Source organism: Equus przewalskii, chromosome 10, assembly GCF_037783145.1.
Source record: "Equus przewalskii isolate Varuska chromosome 10, EquPr2, whole genome shotgun sequence".
Taxonomy (NCBI): domain Eukaryota; kingdom Metazoa; phylum Chordata; class Mammalia; order Perissodactyla; family Equidae; genus Equus; species Equus przewalskii.
In genome coordinates this window covers 18056747-18079703 of record NC_091840.1, presented here as the reverse complement: position 1 = coordinate 18079703, position 22957 = coordinate 18056747, and the positions used below count along the sequence as shown (strand labels likewise).

General features: G+C 56.2%; 1 protein-coding gene across 2 annotated transcripts in view; it reads left to right on the top strand.

The window, feature by feature from the left end:
- The window catches only part of WNT3 (Wnt family member 3), a 47494-nt gene extending 26535 nt beyond the window's left edge, over positions 1 to 20959 (top strand). Inside the window, exons 2-5 of one of the 2 annotated variants that reach the window (XM_070561756.1) lie at positions 9964 to 10205; positions 13662 to 13927; positions 14642 to 15129; positions 19052 to 20959. In XM_070561756.1, the coding sequence (XP_070417857.1) occupies positions 9964 to 10205; positions 13662 to 13927; positions 14642 to 15121 (988 nt within the window). In that variant the 3' untranslated portion in view covers positions 15122 to 15129; positions 19052 to 20959. The remainder of the gene's footprint in view (positions 1 to 9963; positions 10206 to 13661; positions 13928 to 14641; positions 15130 to 19051) is intronic. The other variant, XM_070561755.1, reaches the window with a different exon arrangement.
- Positions 20960 to 22957: the final 1998 nt, after the last annotated feature.

Here is a 22957-nt window from a genome sequence, read left to right as displayed (position 1 = left end):
GGGGCTGCTGCCCAATGGGAGAGAATGGCTTCTTACTTTAGTTTCATTTTTGGGGGGTGTGGGGGCTTTTTTTCACCCATGGCAATGTAGACTGCTGCCTGGAATACCCCGCTTTCCCTCGCATTCACCCCAGCCCCTGCCTTCCTGCTCCTGCCATGCTCCTGATGACCTTGGGCACACAGTACAGGGCGACAGATCCAGGAAGGGCTGACCAAAGTCCAAAGGCCCAGACTGCAGCCGAGCCAACCTGAGGGGCAGGCCCAGGCGCTGGGTCCCCGGGTGAGAGGGACAGCTGCCTGGGCTGCTCCGGGTGGGAGGAGAAGGGGCAGGCCGGGCAGCCACACCCATGTGCGGAGAGGGGACCTGCACAAGGATCCACCTGTGGACTGAAGGTTCAGGGTGCGTCCAGAGCTCTCGTCCAGGGTGGACGAAAGTGGAAGAGGGAAAGAGCAGAGGCAGGGAAGAGTGTGGTGGCCGAGCCTCCGTGGGGACCTGATCAGGAATACTGGTAACAAGACAGCCCTGGGTGCTTGGTGCCGACGTTGGCGGAGCCTGGCCCACCAACCTGCCTCCTGCAGGGTTTTGGAGGAGCTCTCCTTATCTCTTGGCCTGAAGTTCTAGCCTCCCTGGTGTGAGGTCACAGCCCGCCTCCTGCTGCCCCACCTCCTGGAGAAGCCCTGCATTTCCTCAAGCCACCACCGGGGCCCTTCCCTTGGCACACGGTGTCCCACACCCCCACTATGAGGCAGTTCTCTCCCTTTGCCATGTGCCCACTGCGGGAGATGAGGCCTCAAGTGTCACTCAACTCTTAGCCCCAGGACAGATTCCAGTCTGAATTTCCAGCCTCCGTCTTTCTTTTGGGCTCCAGCTCTGCCCCTCCAGTGCTGTCTGGACACGGAACCCTGGAGGTCTCACTGGCCCCACGAACTTCCTTGTCTTCATTCTCAAACCTGTTTCCACCTCTTAAGTTCCCTTTCTTGGCTGACATCATCTCCACCTTCCTGGTCATCCTGGCCCCAAACCTTGGTCATCCTTTCCTCCTTCCTCTTGTTTCCACGTGACCAAACATCTCCCTATCCTTACTCACTGCTTCCTCTCTGCTCCTAATGCCACTGTCATGGACGTACTACCACAGGCCTCGCCAACCTAGGTGGGTGGTGCTCAGCCAGAGCCACACAATAGGCTCCCCCCCGGACCCGTGAATCCTGTCCCCCAGGGGTGGGGGCAGGTAACATGCAACCGGGTCGGAGACTCCCTTAGCTAGAACTGTCACACTGACCTGACTGCTCTCTCAGCCTTCAGTCTCTAGCACCCACCCCCGGCCCCGTTTTGCAGTTGGATTTTATCTGACGGATTAATATTCCAAACCCCAGCTCAGGAGCACTCCATGGCTGCCCAGGTGGCCAGAGTAAAGCTTGGCACTCAAGGCCCCTTTGCCCTCCTCTCTCCTTTATACCAGCCCTGGACTCCATGTGGGGTGGACGGGCTGCTGTCCCCTCTCCCACCTCTTGCTCAGGCTGTTTCCTGCCACCTCAGCTCCTCCTGAGGGAGCCCCAGCCATCCTTCACCCGCTCCGTGGCTGCTCCTCTGTGGCATCTTTCTGATCACCACTGGCTGGAACCTACCCGCCACTCACTCCCTTCCAGGACGTCTTTGTTTTCACCACGTGCTCTCTGACATGGCAGTTACTTGTGTTGTAACCCCAGTGCCTCGGGACCCTCTGTCACTCTTTCCGGCAGCCCCAGCACCCAGACCTGGTAGGTGCTGAAAACATGCCTTTTCGTCTGTGGTGGTCAGATGCCTCCTGGTCTGGGCTGCGTGGGTGTGGCTTCATTCATCTCCGTGTTCCCAGTGCCTGGCGCTCTGCCCAATTCAGAGGATTCAGAGTCATCAGTCAAAGGTGTGTTGAGTGAATAGTCGGGGAATGAATTTGCTTACCAAGGGAAGACCTCACCTACTGTCCCAAGGGCAGGCACCTCCACTCACTCCACATATTTATTGCCCCCATGGGGCCCCGGTCTGGATGGCTGGGACTAAATCAAGGTGGGGAGCCCAGCGGGAGGCCTGGGCCCCTCTGGTTCAGAAGCTCTTTAGCTGCGCTCTCATTGACTCCTCTCTGGACCCTGGGTCCTGGCTCAGGGTGCAGACCCTTTCCAGCATCACCCTTCCTTTTCCTTCCTATACATGAACAAGCTGCCCCCAGCCCTGCACAGACACGTGATGCCCAGATGGCCCTGCCAGTCTGCTGCGTGAGCGCGCCAGCGGCCAACGGGAAAGGGCCAGGGAGAGCGCCCTGCTTCTCCAATGAACTGCCGACCACTGAGGTCTCTAGGCCCCTCTGAGGACCACAGGACCACGGGAGCCCCTTTGGACTCAGAAGCAACTCCCAGCCTTGGCCTGCAGCGAGATGGGTGCTGGGCTGGATTGGGAGGGCATAGAGCTGTGCTCAGCACCCATGGGGCCCACTTGTGCTCCAGGAAGAACCAGTGAACTGGTGAGGTAGCTTGTGAGTCTTGACTCAGTCCCTCCTGTTGCTTTGTCTCAAGCTCCCTGCCACAGCGCCAGGGTCAGTGGCCTGAGGCCTCACGTCAGGAGCAGCGATTGCTGCTCTGGGTCTCAGCCTGCTGGAAGTTCCAGGAGTTAGATGCCTCAGGGCCAGTGGGCCCCACCCAGCCCTGCCCCTCTGGGCGCATGTGCCCCGAACTTGTGGGCTCCCGCATGCTGGCCGCCAGCCCTGAGGGGCCTCTTGACCTAAGTGGAAATGTAGTGGCCTTGAGTTCCAAGGCCAACACTTGGCTCTTTATTTCCTGCCCCTGTTTAAGCCTTTCCTTCTCCTTCTGGAAGTTTCCATCTTGCCCCAGGCCAGGGTGCGGCCCCTCTGGACCCAGGAACAGGGAGGGCATCTGTCCAGTACTGTCCAGGAGCCAGCAGGTGGAGCACCAAGCACTGGGCTATTGTAGGGTTTCCAGAAACATGCTGGTCAGAGAGAGGCAGACGGCCACAAAGGAGGAGCTTCCTGGCTCCCCCTGCTTTCCGTCTCCCTCCTTCACCCCTCCAGCACCCATGTCCCTCATTCTGAGAGACACCAGTTCTTGGGATCAGAATCTGAAGGTGCCCTGTCTGGGGAAAGGTGAGGGCAAGGGGACAATGACCCCAAGAAAGGCATGACTGGGGGAGACTTGGCCAAGGGGCTCCCCCTGACTGAGCAGGCAGGGAACCCTGGGCTGCACCCTCGGATCCACCTTCCACAGCCCCACCCATATGTGGCTGTGTGACCCTGGAGAATGACCAACCCTCTCTGGGCTTCAGTCTTCCTATCTAAATAAGGAGATAGGAAGTGGCTCTCAGATTGCATCCTGCAGAGGGCCGTAGCTGGGGGTGAGGGGAAGGTGGAGGGATGGAGCTCCAGGCCCCAGCTGTTTTTTCCCCTAATTTAACCATGTTTAAGTGCACAATTCAGTGGTATTAAGTATGTTTGCAGTGTTGTGCAACCATCACCACTATTTCCAGAATTTTTCAGTGTCCCAAAAAGAAAGGCTATACTCATGAAGCAATAACTCCCCCGCCCCCAGCCTTTGGTAACTCTAATCTACTTTCCGTCACTGTGAATTTGCCTACTCTAGGTGCCTCATACAGGTGGAATCATCCTTCTCCTTTTGAGACTGGCTGGTTTCACTTAGCGTAACGTCGTCAAGGTCCATTCCCGTGACAGCATGTACCGGAACTTCCTTCCTTTTTCTGGCTGAATAACGTTCCATTGTGGGGAGCGACCACATTTTCTCGTCCATTCACCTTGTTTTCACCTTGTGGCTCCCGTGAAGAGTGTTGCGTGGACACCGGTGTACGAATGTCCTCTGAGCCCCTGCCTCAGTTCTCTTGGGTCCATCCCTAGGAGTGCCGTTGCTGGGTCATGTGGTAATGCTACGTTTAACTTTTTGAGGAACAAACCCCTCTTTTTATCTGTTTGTGTACACGAGAGAGAGGAGAGTTTGTGTATTTGGAAAAAATGGCTAATACAAAACACGCTAAAGTAGATGACGCCTGAGGCCCCTCCATCTCCAAAATCCTATACTGTTGGGAGGGTCCCAGGTGAGAAACACAGACAGGTTTGGGTGCAGACGAGGCTGCCCAAATGGCTTGTTAAGGGAAGCAGGGTGGGGACAGCACAGTGTGTACCCCCATGCAGCACGTAGTCAGCCTGTAGTCAGCCGGCAGCAGGGCGGGTCACTGCTGCGTGGATGCCGGACTCTGTGTCCACAATGCCAGCGTCACCGCACAGGACGCACTGCACGGGGCACTTGTCAGTGTCTCACCAGATGTCATGGGCCTGGGTCAATTCAGCATCTAGGCTGCCCTGAATTCTTTGGTTAAAAGTTTCTTTCTGCTGTGTGCTCACCACCTTCAGCCTTCTGGTGACAGAAAGTGTTGCCGGGTAGAGGTGAATAATTTGAGTGAAGGTGGGAGTCTGATGAGGTTGTGTATGACACTTAAGTCCGGCCTGTTTGAAGGGGGGATTTCACCCCGAGAAGTCAATATTGAGGTCTCACCAGCAGCCTGTTGCTTGCTGGCACCTGCCGCACATCCGCCTGGCTGCCCGTGTCTGTCTTCGGCCCAGCTGGGTGGTGGGTGGTTGGGGTGGAGGATAAGCTGTCTTCAGGGCGAGGGGGCAGGGCCCTTGGGCAGGGCAGGGCCAGGAGCTGGGTATAAATAGCCCCTGCCCAGCTGGGAAGGCCTGGCAGTGCCCTCTGCCTCCCCCTCACCAGCTGCCGGCGCCAGGCGGGTCCCTACTGCCCTTTGGAGCCTAGCCGTGGTCTCAGGCCCTACACGTAGGAACTTCGGAACTTCCTCGGCGGAACCGAGGAGTCTTGTCCTGTGTGTAGGCGGCACCTCCGGATGGCCAGAGGCCTGGGGAGTAGGGATGAGGGGCTACAAGACGGGGAGGTTCAGACCGGCCTTTGGGGGAAGGAGTTGTTCCTTCATTCCTTCCCTTGAGAATCAGCAAGTACCTCTCATAGGCCTGGCCCTTGGATAGGCCAAGTGTGCGCCCGTCTGTGTGTGTGTGTGTGTGTGTGGTGTGGGGGGAGGTGCTGGGGAGAACAGGAGGAAACACAACCTCTATCCTCAGGGAACTTACACCAGCACAGCCAGATGGAGTTGGAAACAAGTCAGTTCAGCACTTCGAGAGAAGGTAGAGGAAAAATCCAGAGAGAGGAGAGGTCACTTGTGTCTGGGAGTCTCTAGGAGGGAGGCGACCCAGGAATCAGAGGTTGAAGGGTTGGTAAGATGTTTGCTGGGGGCCGGGGCAGTGGAGAGGAACTCCAGGTCTAGGGCTCAGCACATGCAAAGGGACAGAGGTGTGAAACAGCCAGGCTGCAAGTCCTGCAGCAGCCCGGGCAATGCTAACCAAAGCGCTCAAACTTTGGCACCAAGAATAGAGGAGAAGGAAGCTCACTGTGTGACCTCCCCCAGGGGAACGTGCACTTCAATAATGCGGGCAAGGAGTGGTGAGCTAAATGAACGCATCTGTGGTGGGGGGCTGCGGACACAAGCAGTGTGTGCCGGGAGGCTCAGGGTCGGGGGTGGCAGGCTGTGTTTGGGGAGGGCAGCTACCCTGCAGAAATCAGTCCCAGAGCTCGTTAGCCCCAACACCAGCCCATGCGCTAAACCGCCATCCAGAGGCCCTTGCTCGTCACCGGCAGGCTGTCCAGATCTGAGCTGAAGCCCCTGAACGGAGCAGCCTGGAAATGTCCTTATGCCCCTGCCCTTTGGGTCACCTTTAACACTCAGCCGGATCGCGACAGTCTGTTCAGCCGCCTGGGTGGCACTCAGCTGTCAGGGAAGGGGCTGGCTTTACTCTGAGCCAGGACATCCTTCCCAGTGATGGATGGGAAGGGGCTGTGAAAATTCTGATGTATCCTATCAAGTTAGGGATGGGAGGGCGGAAGGAAAGAGGCTCATGACGACAGGGAAGAGGACAAAGTGCTGGGGACAGCCCCTATCACCTGGTAGCCACAACCACGATTTATTGAGGGCTCCCTATGAGCCAGGTGCTCTATATCATGGATTCCTCCCATTGCGTCTGTTTTACAGATGAAGAAACTGGGGCACAGAGAGCTTAAGTAAATTGCTTGGGATCCGCAGCTAGGAAATGGCAGAGCTGGGTTCGAGCTGAGGCGGCCTGGCTCCCGGCGCACAGTTCGTTGGGCCTGGGCAGCGGGCAAGAGCCAGGGTGTTGTGGGAGGAGGGAAAGGAACTCGTCACCTTGGGGGCTGGGAGTTATTCTCGGAGGACATCGCACTTAGAATCAGACAAAGCCAGTGTTTGAATTCTGGCTCAGCCACTTCCTTGTGTAAGCTACTCAACTTCTCTGTGCCTGTTTTCTCAGCTGCAAAACAAGTGACAACACTCACCTCACAGAGCTGTTGTGAGCATTAAATGAGATAATATTTACTTGCCTGGCACATAAGTGCTAAATAAATGGTGTTGTTATGATCGCTGGTGTTGAATGTGACTGCAGCGGACAAGAGGAAATCCACTTGGGTCGGAGGAAAGGCTGCAACTGTGCAGTAGGAGGACTCGGCCGTCAGGGGCTCCATGCCCAGTAGGGGGACCCTGGCATCTCCCTACTAGGAGATGTTTGGGGAGCAACTCTGGCCTTTGCAGCCAGCCAAGCTGTGCCAGCCAGTGCCCAGGGCTTGGGTGTTTGGCTGGGCTGGGCGGGTCTGCCTGGGACCCACTGGGAGGCAATTGGTGAAATCAGGGCGCAGGGAGCCCCTTGAAGGGCTGAGACGAGGAGCAGCCTCAACTGAGTGGAAATGAAGAGCCAGTGGGGTTTCCCCAGGCCTCAGCGCCCTTCCCTGCAGCGGTACCCCGCCTAACCTGGTCCTGGGTCTGGCCGTGCGGCCTTGGGCAGGCCTCTCTCTGGGGACCTCTGCTTTTTCATCCGTATGGTGGGCTTGTGCTCTCTTAGGCCTCCTCTCATAGGTTCTGATTCTGGTCCGCGGCTCCGCTCAGCTTGGGGTGCCCAGGCCTGCAGAGGTGCTGACTGGTGTAGGGCAAAGGCTGGAGAGGGCGAGGAAGGAGGAGGAAGGAAAGTAACGGGGGGGAAGGGGCGGAGGAAGGACCCCTGAGTGCCCCTCAGGCCCCACTTTTGCCTCTCTGAGCAAAGGGAGACTGGAACCCTGGGGCCCTGGCTTGGCTGGTGAAAGACCAATAAATGGGGGTCGACATGGGACAGGGCCCCCGGTGCCAGATGTGATGGTGGGACAGGCCTGCCCAGGTTAGCGTGTGAGGGGGTTGGGGGAGGCCAGGCTGAAGGAGAGTGTGGGCACCGCAGGGCCCGTCCACACCTCTGGGGACAGGCATGGACAGAGGCACCTGTGGGTACAGAGACTGGGGAGCACTCTGGCCAGACGGGGAGGGACGCTGAGGCTGGGAAGCGGGTGCCAGGTCTCCCCATGCTGCTCTGGGATAGTCAGGGACTGGGCAGGGTGTGGGGAGGGAAAGAGAATCACCCCCATACTCCTTAGAGGGGCCCTCCTGGCCCCACCCTCAGGACCAAAGCCAGGTGGGGCCATGGGGATGGCAGAGTCCCCCTCTCCGGCCTTGCTTCCCTCCAGCTGCTGCATGGAGGGCTTTGGGTCCTAAAGGTCAGAGGAGGGAGTGGGAAAGGCCCAGGCTTCTTCTCAGGGGGCCTGGCTCCTGAGCTGCCCTCCAGGATGGCCCGATGCTGACTCGTCTGCCCTAAAGCCTACCGTGGCTTCCCTCTCCAGTGACAGCAGCACTGCTGGGGCAGCTGGGAGGGCCAGGCTGGCCGTGCTGGTTAAAGGCACGTGGAGAGGCGGCCTGAACTGGGAGGGAGGCCCAACTCTGACCTTCACAGTTTGCTTAGCTCAGTTTCCTCATCTGTGAAATGGGACGGTAACAATAATGACATTCCGCTCTCACAGACTCGATGTGAGGTTTACATAAAGAAAGAGACATGAGCACTCAGAACTGGCCCAGTACATAATAAACAATAGGTATTTGGTCATCATTATTATCACGATAACCAGTTTACAACTGTAACAGGGCAGGGGCAGGAGAGGGCGGCCAGCAGGGCCCCGTCAGGTGCTGTGTGTGCCACGTGCCCACTGGGGGCTCTGGGCTGACTGGCCCTGTCCCTCTCAGGCAGGGGCTCAGTGGTGAGGCCCAGGGTGCAGAAGGGCCAGGCCTGCAGCCACCCCCACCACTCAGGACCCCGGATTCAGTGAGGCAAACCCAAGGAAAGGCTGACCCCACACCCGGCAACAGAGGTCAGTCATCCCCAGTCCCAGGGGCGAGCAGGCCCACAGGTTGCTCCTTTCTTCTCTTTAAAAGGGCTTGACGCTCAAGATCTGGAAATGTCTCATAAATGTTACCATCCGAACGCCCAGATCTGGTTCCCCAGTCCCTCCCTCCAGAATAAATAAACACATGGGAAAATGGGGTCGCCTCTCCCCGTGACAACTGAGCCTAGAGCCAGCCTGAGGTGGACAGGCCCCACACCCCACCAGGGTGCCCATCCCGAGCACAGAGGAAGAGCTGATAAATGGCAGATGTTTGGTTCATCCCTGTGTCTAGTCCAGAAAGCTTCTGTGTGCTTTTTCCTGATCTGCCCCTGGGGTCTTCCGGACGCTCCTCCCAAGGCTTCTGCTGTCACTTTACGGAGGGAACTTGATGGAGGCCACTGCCAGACCAGAGCCTTGTCAGTGCTGGATATAAAGGGAGAGGAGATGGGCCCCAGGGCACTCCCTCTGGCTCACACTGTCCCTGATCACAGGCTCACACTGTCCCTGATCACAGGGCTAATCGCAACGGGCCTCCAAGTCAACTGAGACCCCAGGATTGTTTTCCCAGCCACTCTCACAAAATGTCATTCCTGCTGTTCCCGTGCCGGGGGAGAGAGTGGAAGAGCAGCACCTTGGTTTTCTAATATTTTAAACTCTTGTTCCTCCCCCTGTGCCTCCTCACAAGACCTTTCCTTCTGTTGACTATCAAACCTGAGAGGTTGACAGGGTATTGATTGAAAAATGCGGGGCAGAAGAGTGAGGTGACTTGACCAAGGTCACATAGTGTCAGGTGGAAGGCGGATGATCTGAGGGCTTCTCCCTCCAACCCTGAGCTCCACTTGTGTTGACACAAAACCAAGCTCCAATCTCTGGTGAGAGATGGTGCTCTAGAAACTTCTAGGGAGCGGCTAAGATGGTCATGAGGCCCTGGTGGACAAAGGACAGAGAATGTGGTGTGAGTCACCAGTTCCCTGGGGAGACACCGGGAGGCTCTGGGCTGGGCGGCATCATCCTGGTAAGACGCTGAGGGGCATTGCCATGGGTGACCTCTATGTGCGTGTGTGCACGCATGCACGTGTGCAAACATACACGTGCACTTGTGTGTGCAAGCTCCCTGCTGGGACTGAGGCTTCTCTACTTTCTGCTCTGTCTGAGATGGGCCTGGGGTCAAGCCAGCTCCTGCTGCTTCCTCTGTAGGTTTGGGTTCCTTCCCATGGGTCATTGAAAGTCTCTGTGTGGCCCCAGAAACCTAGACTCCCAGCTTGTCCCCTCCAACGCCCATCAGGGAAACTGGCCCAGAGCCTGGGAAGGACTTGACTTGGGGCCCTAGTACCATTTTTCCAGTCTGGGCTTCTTTTCATGGGATTGCATTGCCCCCACCTACTTGCATGAGGGGTTTCTGCTGGTCCCCGGGCTCCTGCAAGCTGGAAATGCCCGCATCAGAGGCCTGACTTGGCCTGGACCAGAGCTGCCCCTCAAGGGGCAGTTCCTCCCAAGGTCAAAGGCCCCTCATTCGGGTGTCAGGTTTCTCAGGGCTGTGGGTTCAGGATGACGGTGCTCCCCCTGCCCCGGAGGGCTCTCGAGGAAGAACTGACGCCCGCGGTGGGCCATGTGCTTTGTGCCTGCAATGCCACTGTCCTCTGTGTGCCCGCAGGTCCCTGGCCCTGGGCCAGCAGTACACATCCCTGGGCTCCCAGCCCCTGCTCTGCGGGTCCATCCCAGGCCTGGTCCCTAAGCAACTGCGCTTCTGCCGCAACTACATCGAAATCATGCCCAGTGTGGCCGAGGGCGTGAAGCTGGGCATCCAGGAGTGCCAACATCAGTTCCGGGGCCGCCGCTGGAACTGCACCACCATAGACGACAGCCTGGCCATCTTCGGGCCTGTCCTCGACAAAGGTACTGTCTCTGGGCCAGGTAGGGGGCTGGGGGTTGGGGTGGGGGAAGGTATAAAGCTGGTCAGGACCTGCAGCCTCCACAAAAAGTGGGTCGGGTCCCTCTCTGGACAGACTCAGGCTGTCACCATGGCTGCCACACCTTCCCAGGTGCTGCTGGGGGCCCGGCAGCCTTGAGACCCTGAGATCCTCGGGCAGGCTAGGAGGCTGCAGCCCTCTTTTCCTCCCGGCTTGCACAGCGGTGGCCCCAGGCTTTGCTGTGGGCATTTGTACTGTTTTCCCAGTGCTGTGTTAAGTGCTATGCAAATCTAGCTTTTGAGTGGGGGGTGGGGGCATTGCCACATCTAGGTCCAGCCCATATAGAAAATTCTGGAGCTGAGGAAGCTGCTTGGTGCTGGTGGCATTGCATTGTCCCCAAGTGCTTCCGTGAGAAGTTTCTGCTGGTTCCTTCGCCCCTGCAAGCTGGATATGCCCCTGGATTGTGGTGAGGCGAGAGGGCCTGCTGGCCTCTGGGTAACTTTCCGGGCGTCTTGCAAGCTGGGGATCTAACTGGCTGTGTCTCAAGTGAATGGGATTCACACAGCTGGACTTGGAACATGAAGGCAGCGGGAGAGAGGGATGGCGGGGGCAACTGCTCCCAAGAAGGGGACTTTGGGGCTGGTGAGTTCTGGGCTGAAGATGGGCAGCTCCTTGGGGAACTGCAGTGTCCAGGAGTTTAATGATTCCAGCTGGCCCCTGGGAGCCACCGCTCCTTTCCACAGCAACTTGGACTCTCCCACCCCTACTAGGGCTTTGTCACCGAAAGGTGACCCTGGCCCCCCTTTCTCGTAGAAGAACTGCATTTACAGCCGGAAAGAAAAGGGATCTGACAGCCAGCTGGACCTCGGGGGCTTGGGGGAGTGGCGGGGAGTAGGAGGCCCCCTTTACCTGTGCATCAGATGCTCAGGGTGTGTCGGACCCACAGGCTATTGTCATGGGACAGAAGAGCAATTAGCAAATCAATGGATGCTGATTCTGTTTACGCTTCTATTACCAAAGCTAATTATTCCTTGTTTACATAAAAGGTTTGGCCTCTAATTGGGGCCAAGTGGCGGCGGTTTGCATTTCAAACCTGATCTTGCCGATGTGCCAGTCTCACCGCCTTCCGGTGCCCCACCTGGGGCCAGGCAGCCTCCATCAAACAGCCTGGCGTCTAGACGCGCTCCCCCAAAGCCCGACTCACCTTCTGACGGCTGTTCCCCTTTCGGGATACCAGCCAGTGAAAATCGGGTCTTTGAGCTTAGTACCTATTCAGTGTTTCACGTTCTAAGCCACGTCGTAGGTTCTAGGACGCGCCTTCATCCCTAAACTGCAAGAGGGCGGTTTTGGGTCGGGCGGGGGTTGGGGGTGATCGTCAGAGACTCCGGGAATTGGATGAAAGCCGGGGAGGAAGGCTCACGCACGCACACGCGCCCGGGCGCCCGAAGCCCGTGACCCGGGTTCGAACCCTGCGCTGGGCTCCTCGTTCCCCCGGAGCTTGGAGACCCCGGGCGCGGGGGCGGGGACCGGCTCCCAGGGGTGGGCCCGCCCGGAGGGGCGGCCCGGGGCGGGGCTGCCACCGGTCGGGCTCGCGCTGCACCTGCGTGCGGGGCGGGGGCGCGGGGTCGGCGGCCGGAAGGCTAGAGGCCGGGCCGGCGGGCGGCCGCCCGAGATCGCTCTCCGCAGCGGGGCGGGCGGGCGGCCGGAGGGGCTTAGGCGGCTTGAAAGGGGCCCGAGCGCCGCCCCCCACCGCGCCGCCCGGCCCCGCGCCCGCTGCGGCCGCCGCGCCATTCACACGCCCTCTGGCCATTCGGCGCGGCGCGGGGGCGGGGGCGCCGCTTCAATGGGGATTTCGCGGCCCGGCGCCGGGGCCGGGGGCGCGGCCCGGCCGCGGGAGCCGCCCGTTGCTACGCGGTGGCGGCCTGCCCGGCGGCCCGGGCCCGGCGGCCGCATTATGCGGGTAATGCGGTGTGACACCGCGCGAACAAAGGCGGATTGAGCGGCCCAGCGGGCCCCGCCGGACGGGGACCGGCACAGCGGGGCTGTCAGCGCCGCTCCCAGGCTAATCCGCGCCCCGCCCCCCGCCCCCGCGGCCCCCGGGCTGGGAACCGAGCGCGGCCCGGCCCGGGCGCCGCCGCCGCCGCGAGAGGCCGCCGGAAGCGGGGCGCTCGCCCTCGGGGCCCCGAGAGGCGGAGGAGGCGAGCGGGGCGGTGGGGAGCCCGGGCCGGCATGGCCCCGGGCCTCGGCCGCCCGCGGGCCGCAGTTCCCTTGCTGCGCGCGCCCCTCCAGCCTGCTCCTGGAAGCGGCGCGGCCCCCTGCTGCAGGGGGACCGCGAGCGCGCTGCGGCCGCTGAAGAGGCTGCGGGGGCGACGAGGGGTGACGGGCTCCCTTTTTGTCTGCCGACCCGCGATCTCCCTCGACCCTCAGCCCCGGCTTCTAGGCCGGCTCGGAGCCTCGCAACCTGCGTGGCCGTGGGCAGGTCACCTCCCGCTCTGCGTTCCTCGCCTGTAAGGAGAGAGATGGTTGGACTGCGGGTGTCTCAGGCCTTTGCCCCGCAATCGTCAATGTTTGTGTCTGTACAATGGGCCTGTAAAAAGGCTTTCTGCCTCATAGGGTTCAGAGGATTAAATGAGGCAAAGCACATGAAGGGCAGAATCTGGTGCGCAGGCGCACTCAGAAACGGTTACCATTGTAATGCGGTTAGGGGTCACCCCCGGAATCTCTCCTTTTCGTACGATGGACCCTGGGGCAGAACCAGCGGAACTGTCCCGTGTTCCGATCCTCCCCGGAGGGGCTTGGCCGCCTTAGGCCCAAACCTCGGCCCTTGTCTGGGTGGAGGACAGAGGAATGGGAGAGCGGGCAGACTGAGATGCAGGCCACTGCCCTCCTGGTCGGGAACTCTGGTGGCAGAGAGATGTACCCATTTTACAACGCGTAACTGAGGCTCAGAAAGGAAAGCTCTGCCCCAGTGCATCCAGGTGGGGAATGAGTGCACTTGGGCGGGTTTAGGCTGTAGTTCCCAGGCCTCCCTGCCTACAGACCTCAGGCTCTCTCAGGAGTGGGAGGAGTCAGGCCATCCTGGGGTCTCTGGAGTTTGGGCAGGCAGGGGGCCTGGCGTCAGGACAGAGCAGGATAAACTTCTCTCTTCAGCACCCTGCCAGAGCTATGGTTTCCACCCCTGTTTCTAACAGGCTTCGCTCTGCCCTGAATCAGATGTGGGGGCCCTGGGATCACCAGTTAACCACCCTGGGCCTCAGCTTGTTCAGCTGTAAAGTGGGGATACCCACCAGGGGCTGCCAGCCAAAGGGGATATGAAGGGCGCCTGGGTTCCTACCTCTTCTCTCTGGGCTGGTAGCCCTTCTTCCCGGCTGGGGAGGTCGAGGCAGGGCGGCCGCGTCCCGGGGCCCGGCCTGAGCAATGCCTCCCCGCGCCCTCCCCGCAGCCACCCGCGAATCGGCCTTCGTGCACGCCATCGCCTCGGCCGGCGTGGCCTTCGCCGTCACGCGCTCCTGTGCCGAGGGCACCTCCACCATCTGCGGCTGCGACTCGCATCATAAGGGGCCGCCCGGCGAGGGCTGGAAGTGGGGCGGCTGCAGCGAGGATGCCGACTTCGGGGTGCTGGTGTCCCGGGAGTTCGCGGACGCGCGCGAAAACAGGCCGGACGCGCGCTCGGCTATGAACAAGCACAACAACGAGGCGGGCCGCACGGTGAGCTGCGGCCGCCCTCGCCCCAACCCTGCCCCGGACCCTGTCCCTGCCCCACACCCCACACCCCGCGTTGGCCCCCGCCCGGCCCGGCCCTGCTCCTTCCAGGGGCCCTTGTGTGTCCTGGGCAACCGTGCTCTCCTCTTTCCCCATGGCCAGGCTTGGCCCGCACCCACACCCCACAGCCACCCTTTCTGTTCACCCTCCTTTCTCCTCGGACTGTCCCTGGTCTCTGCCAGCCCCGGGGATGCGTCAGCCTGGGAGAGTGGCCGCCCCATGGAGCAGGTACAGGCCAGCCCAGCCTGTGCTCTCGGGCTGCCCGTGTGTGGCTGTGAAGACCCGTGGGACTGGCTTTGAATTCGGCCTCTACCCCTTCCTATGGTTGTTTGACCTAGGGCGAGTCACTGAAGCTCCCAGCCTCAGTTTCTCCATCTGTTAAACTGGGACAACAATCCCTATTTTGAATGGCTTTGAGAAATGGATGTGATTTCTGACAATGCTTAGGGTGTGAAGTGGAGGGAAACAGTGGTCACCATCCTTTAAGTCCGTGCCTCAGTCCCTAATCAGTTCTCTTCCTGTCCCTGTCGGTTTTCTTACTGGCAGGGTAGGAGCCGGAGTCGGCTCCAGGGTTGGGGGTGGGCGGGGGCAGAGTGGGAGGGTCTAGGGGTGCTCCCAGGTGGGGTCAGTCCGGGGGCCAGCTGCTACTCCTCTTTCCAGACCATCCTAGACCACATGCACCTCAAATGCAAGTGCCACGGGCTGTCGGGCAGCTGCGAGGTGAAGACATGCTGGTGGGCCCAGCCCGACTTCCGCGCCATCGGCGACTTCCTCAAGGACAAGTACGACAGCGCCTCCGAGATGGTGGTGGAGAAGCACCGTGAGTCTCGCGGCTGGGTGGAGACACTCCGCGCCAAGTACGCGCTCTTCAAGCCGCCCACCGAGAGAGACCTGGTCTACTATGAGAACTCCCCCAACTTTTGCGAGCCCAACCCCGAGACGGGCTCCTTTGGCACCAGGGACCGGACTTGCAATGTCACCTCCCACGGCATCGATGGCTGCGACCTGCTCTGCTGCGGCCGCGGCCACAACACGAGGACGGAGAAGCGGAAGGAGAAATGCCACTGCATCTTCCACTGGTGCTGCTACGTGAGCTGCCAGGAGTGCGTCCGCATCTACGACGTGCACACCTGCAAGTAGGGAGCCAGGTAGGGTGGCGGGGTGGGCGGGCTGGGGGCTTTGGTGCAGGGGACTGGGTTTGCCCGTCAAGGATGACGACCCCTTTCTATTTCTGAGCTATCCAACACACACGAGTTCTCACAGCCAAAATAGAAAGCCAGGATTTCCGTAGTTCCGGTGGGAATAGGCCTACTGGATTCACAGAAAGCACGGATAACAACCAAGTGTGTGCACACGAGGCCGCAAGCCGTTGCTGAAAACTCTTAAACAAGTTAGTAAATTACGAGGCCGGTCAAACTTTTGCACAGGCACTGGTTATCATCATTGAGCGTTTGGGGAGCCAGAAGAGGGACACTGGGGTTGGAAGCCGAGACACATGACTTCTGGTCCCAGCTTTGACTCTGATCCCTAATTTCCTGTTCTTTCACTTTTCTGGGGCTCAGTTCTCTTGCTGTAAAATGAGAAGGTTAAAATACGTGAAATAGTCAGCCGAAAAGTCTCTTCCACCCGTGGGGCAGAGTCATTTTGCATCCACCTTAAACGCAGAGGGCAAGTTTTTGCACAAGCATGAATCCTACCAACCTGAGGGAGGTGGGTGTGGGGAAGCGGCGTGTAAGCCCATATCCTGACACATCTGAAGCTTGGGTGGAGTGGGGTGCACTCTCACAGAGTTTATGGATGGTGATGGGGAGGAGGAGCGATTCAAGTTCAGAGTGACGGCTGTGAGTAATCAGGGATCAAAGGCTGGTGGATTATGTTTCCAAGCTTCCCAGAGGTGGCCTGCGTGGGAGACACTGCCTGGCCCTCGGATCCGTGGGTCCCCAAGAGAGGTCAAGACTGACCTAGAGTGGTGGAAGCTTTCTAAGGCCGGTGCACCCTTTCTTCCTCCGCTGCCCTGAGAAGGAGCCTCATATAGATAGAGGATGAGCCCCCGGCCAGCTTCTACCACTTGCGCACTGTGTGACCCAAACAAGCTAGTCTTCACACCCTGAATCCTCACCTGTCCTCCTCCCCAGAGGTGCTGTGAGGAACAAATGAAAGGCCCCAGGGGACAGTGCTGGGTTCATTGTAAAAGACTTGCTTGCCTGGGTCATGGCTGGCTGAGGCTGTGCTGGGGAGAGACCCCACTGGGCGGTGCAGATCCACACAGGGCGCCTCAGGGCTGGTGGGGCATGTCTCCGCTGTGTGGGACTGGCAAGGGGGCTGGCCTCTCTGAGGCCTGGAGGAGCCTGACCTGGCTAGAGCTCTGGTTGAGGGGTGACTCCCCTAGCCCATCTGCAAAGCCCCTCACTGTAGCTCACATCCTGGTGGGGACAGTCCAGAAGGTAGCAGGAGGTGCCACCTTTCTTGGGATCTGAACGAAAGTGTGGCGAGTAGACAGGGGACAAAGGTGGTTTCAGCTTCACCGCTCACTGGCCGTCGAACCTGGGTAGCCCAGTTTCCTCGTCTGGATAGTGGTGGTGACGGTGGGAGGCCAGCAGAATTTTTATGAGGCTCAAGTGAGCTAACATGTGAATGCTCGTCTGAATATGGTGCTAATAGAAATTGTGATAAATGCCATCAGAGAGCCATGACATGAGTGCTGTCCTCGTTCAGTGAAATGCTGTTGACACTTGGGCAGTTTCATTTCCTGCTTTTCAAAATGATAGGAGAAAAGTCAGTGAATAAGAGGGAACTCACAGGCTCCTGGTGGCATGTCAAGGTGGAAGGAATGCTTGAAAACCACGGTGGCCACCTTCCTCTGATGTCCACTATGGCCAGAGGCAACATGGTGTCCCCACTATCAAGCAGGACACAGCTCCGGCCATTCTGAGAGGGGGCTGTGGGGAACTAACACTGGACGGGCCATTTGTCTAGCCTGCTCCTTGCACAGATGGGGACACGGAGCCCAGGTCTCTGCCTCCAGAAAGCCCCGTATGTGGGTCCTGCAGAGGCCACAGCAGCAGCAGCCCAGGCCCCTTCAGTGGCTCTCGGGTGTCGCACATTCAGACCCCTGCAGCTCTGTTCCAGCACCTCCCATCCCCGTGTGGGCAGCCGAGATCAGCCACCTGCCAAGAGGGGAAGGAGGTGCTGGGTTGGCCCTCAGTGTCCAGAAAGTCCCCTGCCTGCCACCCCTGTCCTAACACTGATCCTAAGAAGACTCGAGACTCTCCATCAGCCCTCTCTTTTCCCCATTTCTGAAATAGAAGGCGTTGTTTCCAATCTCAGGGAAGGTGCTACACAGACATGGTTTCAAGGTGCCACGTCCAGGTAGATGGTGGTGGTCCCCTGGCCCCTCCTGTGTGGACACTCTGGAGCCCTTGCTCCAGGACAGGTGGAGAACTCTCTCCACTGAGGTGCCCTTTGGACAGATCCTCAGCTTGCTGAGTGATTTGAGACAAGCTGTTTTGCCTCTCTGGGCGCTGGTTTCCTTGTTGTGAACCGGGGTAAGACGCGTCCCTTGCAGGGTTGTCGTGTAGGCTGGCGGCCGTGCGCACTAAGAGCCCTGGCACAGGGTCCACGTGCTCTTGAGGAGGCAGCAAAGATTCCTGGGCTGAGTGGAGCCGACCGACCTCCAGGAGCGGATTTCCCCTGGCATGCCGCTGGGTCGGGAGCCATAGGCTGACAGCCTCATGGCGTCCTTTCCACCACTGACACCTTGCAGATAAGGTGGGAACTTTTGAGACAAGCTGGCAGCGACCGCATGGGACATTACCTCTACCTTTTCTTGGCTACGCTGTCTTGACAATGTGGGTAGGAGAGAGAAGGGAGCCTCAGAGTGGGACATGTGTCCTCCACACACTCGGGGCAGGGCAGCCCCAGTCAAACGGCTTTATGCCACAGGAAGGCCAGAGTCCCAGTCCTTCCTTCTGGGAAAACATCTTTTCCATCACTTGTAGCCTTTGTGCAGCGTCTCAGGTGAACACTGATTTTCCACCTTAGGAGTGCCAGATTTATTCCTTGTTATTCAGACATGTGAGCAGAGTAAGCTGCACAGGGCTCTGGACAAGAGTCAGGTGGCCTGGCTGACCCCAAGTACTGCATCTGCCACTCACTCACTGTGAGACCTTGGGCATGTCCCTTTAATCCTGCTGAGCCTCAGCTTCCGTCCCTGTAAAATAGTTTCATACTGGCCCTGTCAGCACCCCCGAGGAGTTGAGGGTTGATTGGGAATGCCCGGAAAAGCGCTTTGGGCCTCAAATCCTTTGTTAGATGTAAATATACAAATGAAGGGGCTGGTGTAGTGGTTAAGTTCGAATGCTCCAATTTGATGGCCCAGGGTTCACAGGTTGCATCGCAGGCAAGGACCTATGCACTGCTCATCAAGCCATGCTGTCGTGGTGTCCAACATACAAAATAGAAGAAGACTGGCACAGATGTTAGCAACAATCTTCCTCAAGCAAAAAGAGGAAAACTGGCAACAGATGTTAGCTCAGGGCCAATCTTCCTCACCAAAAAACAATAACAAAAAACAAACGAATAAGATGTACCCATTGGTGCACTCTTGACAAGGAATTATTCATAATTAATTAAGTAGACTTTCTCCTGTTTGGACAGCTCATTATCCAACTGTTTGGTTTGATAGCAAACACAGTGCACAGGTGTCTACTCTTTGTTGGGAACTGGGTCCCAGACCAGCAAGGCTTCTCCCAGCATCCATACAGGACAGGTTCTACATTAGGGTAGTGACGTGCTACTGGGCTTCCTGTTGCCCAAGCCCCAGCTAGAAGGTGGGGGAGGTAGGACTGGTGCATGCTAAAGCCCTACTGTTCCTGTAGCTCAAACTTCCTTCCTCAGTGTAGACTTTAAAGGATGGAGGGAGCACTGTCAAGCCACCCGAGTCCCCGTGACCTCCAAGGACAACAGAAATGTCGAGATCTCCCGTCAGCAGCCTCAGATCTTTGCACCGCAATGGGTGGTCTCCCTGAGAAAGGAATTATGTTTCTAATTCTTCCTCTTTATTTTCCAAAGGGCGCTGGGAACGGGTGAAGTGTGTGGCTGGGCAGATTCACCGAAGTCCTCTGGGAAGCGGGACCAAGAGCGGGCTCAGCCCTCAGCACCAGACAGCACGGAACCCGGACTGTTGCACACGTGGCACATTCCCTGGACTCGGCCTGCCTTCCTCTCTCATCTTCAGTTCCTCACCCGGCTCTGGATGGTGTGTGGTTTTTAAAGAAGGGGCTCTCTCTTTAGTTCTCTAGGGTCTGATAGCAACAGACCCGAGGCTTATCTTGCACATGTTAAAGAAAATAAAAATGGAAAAAAATTCTATTCCAACAGAACAGGCTGGGCTAATGTGAGCTCTCTGCCTGGTGGTAAAGACATCAGCATGGGCAAAATTCTGTTTTCAAACTGCTTCTTATGGTAACATTCCAGGATGCCTGTGAGGAAGGAGCTGTGAAGTAGGACAAACCCCTGCCGTCTGCTCTGCTCTGTCTACCCCCGTTCAAACCCGATATACTGTCACATCCTGATGAAAGCCATAGGTGCAGCCAGGGGAAAGTGGGAGGGAGGCCCAAGGCAATTGTTCGAGTAGGTTTTGAGTCGGAAGAACTAGGAGTTCTAGGTGACCTGGTAAGCTGTTTGAAGAGCAGCTGTGTGTTCCTCTCAGCCTCATTTTCTCTGTACCCTGCTCTGCACGAGAGACTCTTGTGAACTGCAGTCAGATCTCAAAATCTCTTTCTCCCATTCTGCAGTTTCCACCATTAATGCAGTACATTTTTTCGGTAGTGGACGTTGTAAATAGATTATGTATGGGGGGCAAGTCTTCTCCAGACAAATGGCTTCCGAAAGAAAGAAGTGGGGTCTTTGGAAGGGGCCGTTCAACCCCTCCCAGCCCTGCTCACCTGCAGGTTCTCCATCAAAACAGCTCCAGGTAGAGCAGGTGGATGCTAGGTCACCGTCACATAAATTAGACGAAGGGCAGAAGAAAGTAGCGGCCTACTCCTGAAGTTGCAATTTGGAGACTAGTACATGGGGAGGGTAAAAATGATTCCTTCGTTTCCGCTCCAACAAGGGACACGTCTTCCTGCATCCTTTTCTTTCTTTGGCCTGTGTGAGTAAATGGAACCGTGGAGTTTTTTAGCACAGATCTGCCAGCCTCACCTGGATGCTGAGATAGCACCAATCCACGCAGCTACCAAGGATCAGGATTAGGTGTGCAAAGGGGCAGGCAGTCACTTGCTCCCTTGGGTAAAGCATCTCACAGCTCTCCGTGATCCACACTGGTCCTCTGCAGTGTCCCAGAGGAAACTAGCAAAATGGAGGCAACGGACTCGACAGTATAAATCAATCCATCAACTCTGTCTTAAGGAGACTCAGAGGGAAGAGGAGCAGCAGGGGTTTAGAATAGAACATTTTTTTCTTCCTTTTCTCCCTTCTCTCTTTGGTCTGCCTAACACTGACCTAAGATGCTGGGTTAAGTGATCTTGCTCAGGCAGGTTTGCCAAGACGATCGTCTAGAAGCCATGCCTGCCCTCTTGAATCTGCTGGCAACGAGCCCTGCTAAAGATAGCCCCCATCCCCTCTACAGAGGCTGAAATGCCCCTCCATCTCACCATAGACTGACAAGTTTTAAATCATGTCAACCAGATAATGCTTGCTTTATGTGAGAATTATTTCAGCAGAATGGATACAAATTTTCAAAACAGTCTTTTCATATCTATGTATTCTATATTAAAAGTGATAAAGTCATGTTTCTGGGGCGTATTCAAGTAGCTGACAAGTAATTATTTAATAATAGTACATTGAGTGCATTGTAATTATTCTTGCCGTAGTCAGGTAATAGTATCCAACAGAAATTTCCTACCAACCTGCTGTATCCAAAGTTTTGTAAAAAGTTGTAGAAGTTGTTGATCTTTTTGATTTTATATTCAAAAAGTCTCTTTTTATAAATATTATTTATTATACAATGTATATACCTTTGAGTTAACTAAGATTATATATTATATAAATATATATATATTTGGAGAAAATATATTTCATCATGCAGTTTTTTTCTGTTAAGTCATTAAAGAGAAGGTAAACTTAAAATGGATACATTGTACAATGTGTGGAGTTTCCAGATTAATGCTCAGGAGGTCAAGAATATCCCATTCTGAATGTGGTGGCCTCAACTTTCACCCTTAAATTAGTGGCCCAAATTAAGGTCATTTCCTCCATTTTCTATGCAAGATCATCTGAGATGACAAGGATAGTAGGTCACACCTACTAGAGGACTTTCTTACAGGCTTACTTTGTTCTAAATCAGCTTCTAACAAAACATTTCTAGTTTTAGAAATAAGCAATTTGGGCAGTAATTCATTTCACAGATTCCAGCACTTCCAATGCACAAATTAATGTCACAGACACACAGAGATGTGGCTCCAGGTCAGCAGACCACAGGGCTGGCCACTGGCTTAATGCTTTCCTCACCCATGTTTTCATCTCCATTTATTGGGAAAATAGGATTTGCTCTATTGAAAATGAAACTTGACTGGAAGTTGCTCTCTCCTGCTAGCTCCCACTTGAGAGCTCAGCCATGGAGGGGCAGGTTGGTTGGGAGGAGAATGGTGTGCCCCGGGCTCTGGGGTGTCTGGAATGGGTATCATCTGAAGCGTTAGATTGGTTTGGGCAGAAAAGACCCGCGAGTGGGTGTGCTCTAGGCAAGCGCCTCCCCTCCTCGGACTGCTGCTTCAAAGGACTCAGCTGAAGCTCACAGGGACGCCTTCTCCACAATGAGATGCTATAACTCAGTTTTATGACAAGAGACAATCCTTTGGTCTTCAGACCTACCCATAAAATGTCACCTTCGGTTTATTTGGCACAGCTAAAATCTTTTCTTTTTCTTTCTCCTGATTTACCTTTATTAGGAACAAATTTTAATCGTCTCACGTCATACAAAAAATAGAAAACTAAAGCAGTCTGCCTTGTGCCCCGTTCAGCCCTCTAATCTTAGATTAGGATTGGCTACTAGAAGTTCACTGGCTTCATGAGCTTCATCTAGTCCCTGAAAAGCTCCAACCACGAAAATGGTTGTTTCAGCTGTGCACCGAATCGGACAGGGCAAGTACAGAGATCTCCACGCCTCACAGCGCTGCTCATCTTTGCAACTCACTTTCACAGAAAGCCAATACTCCCCTATCCCAGCATTCTGGGTACTTTTTTTAACCTATAAGATTGCCAAATATTTAAATGGTCCCTATTCATACTTACCAAGGCCATTTGTAATCCTTCCTATGATTAATCACATTCTATGATTAAAGAAGATAGAGTTTATAGCAGGGCTTGAACATTTAGTTTCACTATAAGCATAAATACTAATAAACATCTAAAAACAAGAGGGAGTTTAAAAAAAGATCCAAAAGAAAGAAAAGAGACAATATAATGAGAAGACATCTTTTAAAGCAGTAGCATTTTATGAAGAGGGAAAGGAAGGACAGTGTGAGAGAGAGTTCAAGGATGAGGGGATGAGGTACAAATAAAGGCAAAAGGAAGGAGGAGGGTAAGGAAAAAGCAGAGGGAAGCAAAGGGGAAGACAGTGGTGAGAACATTCTCGGTGTATCCAGTGATGGTCTCCAACGGTTGATGGTGCACCCACCCAGCCCGGCATGTGTGTACTCATGTGCGTGGCTGACCTACACGCACAAGCGAAGTTCTCTGAACAAAATCACAGCTGCATGTTACACTGTCATTCCTCCTAGCTTATCAGAGAACTTTCTAGGAGGCAAAAAATTATCTTACTATTAATCTTATACTTCCAAAATAGTGTGACAAAGTCAGTTATGTGGAGGTTGTATGCTGAGAAACTTTCAAACATGAGTCCTCCTTGCAAATTCTGTCTTCACTACTTGGGATTCTTGCTGATCCAGGCACTATCTCCCGCATCTTCAGGCCACG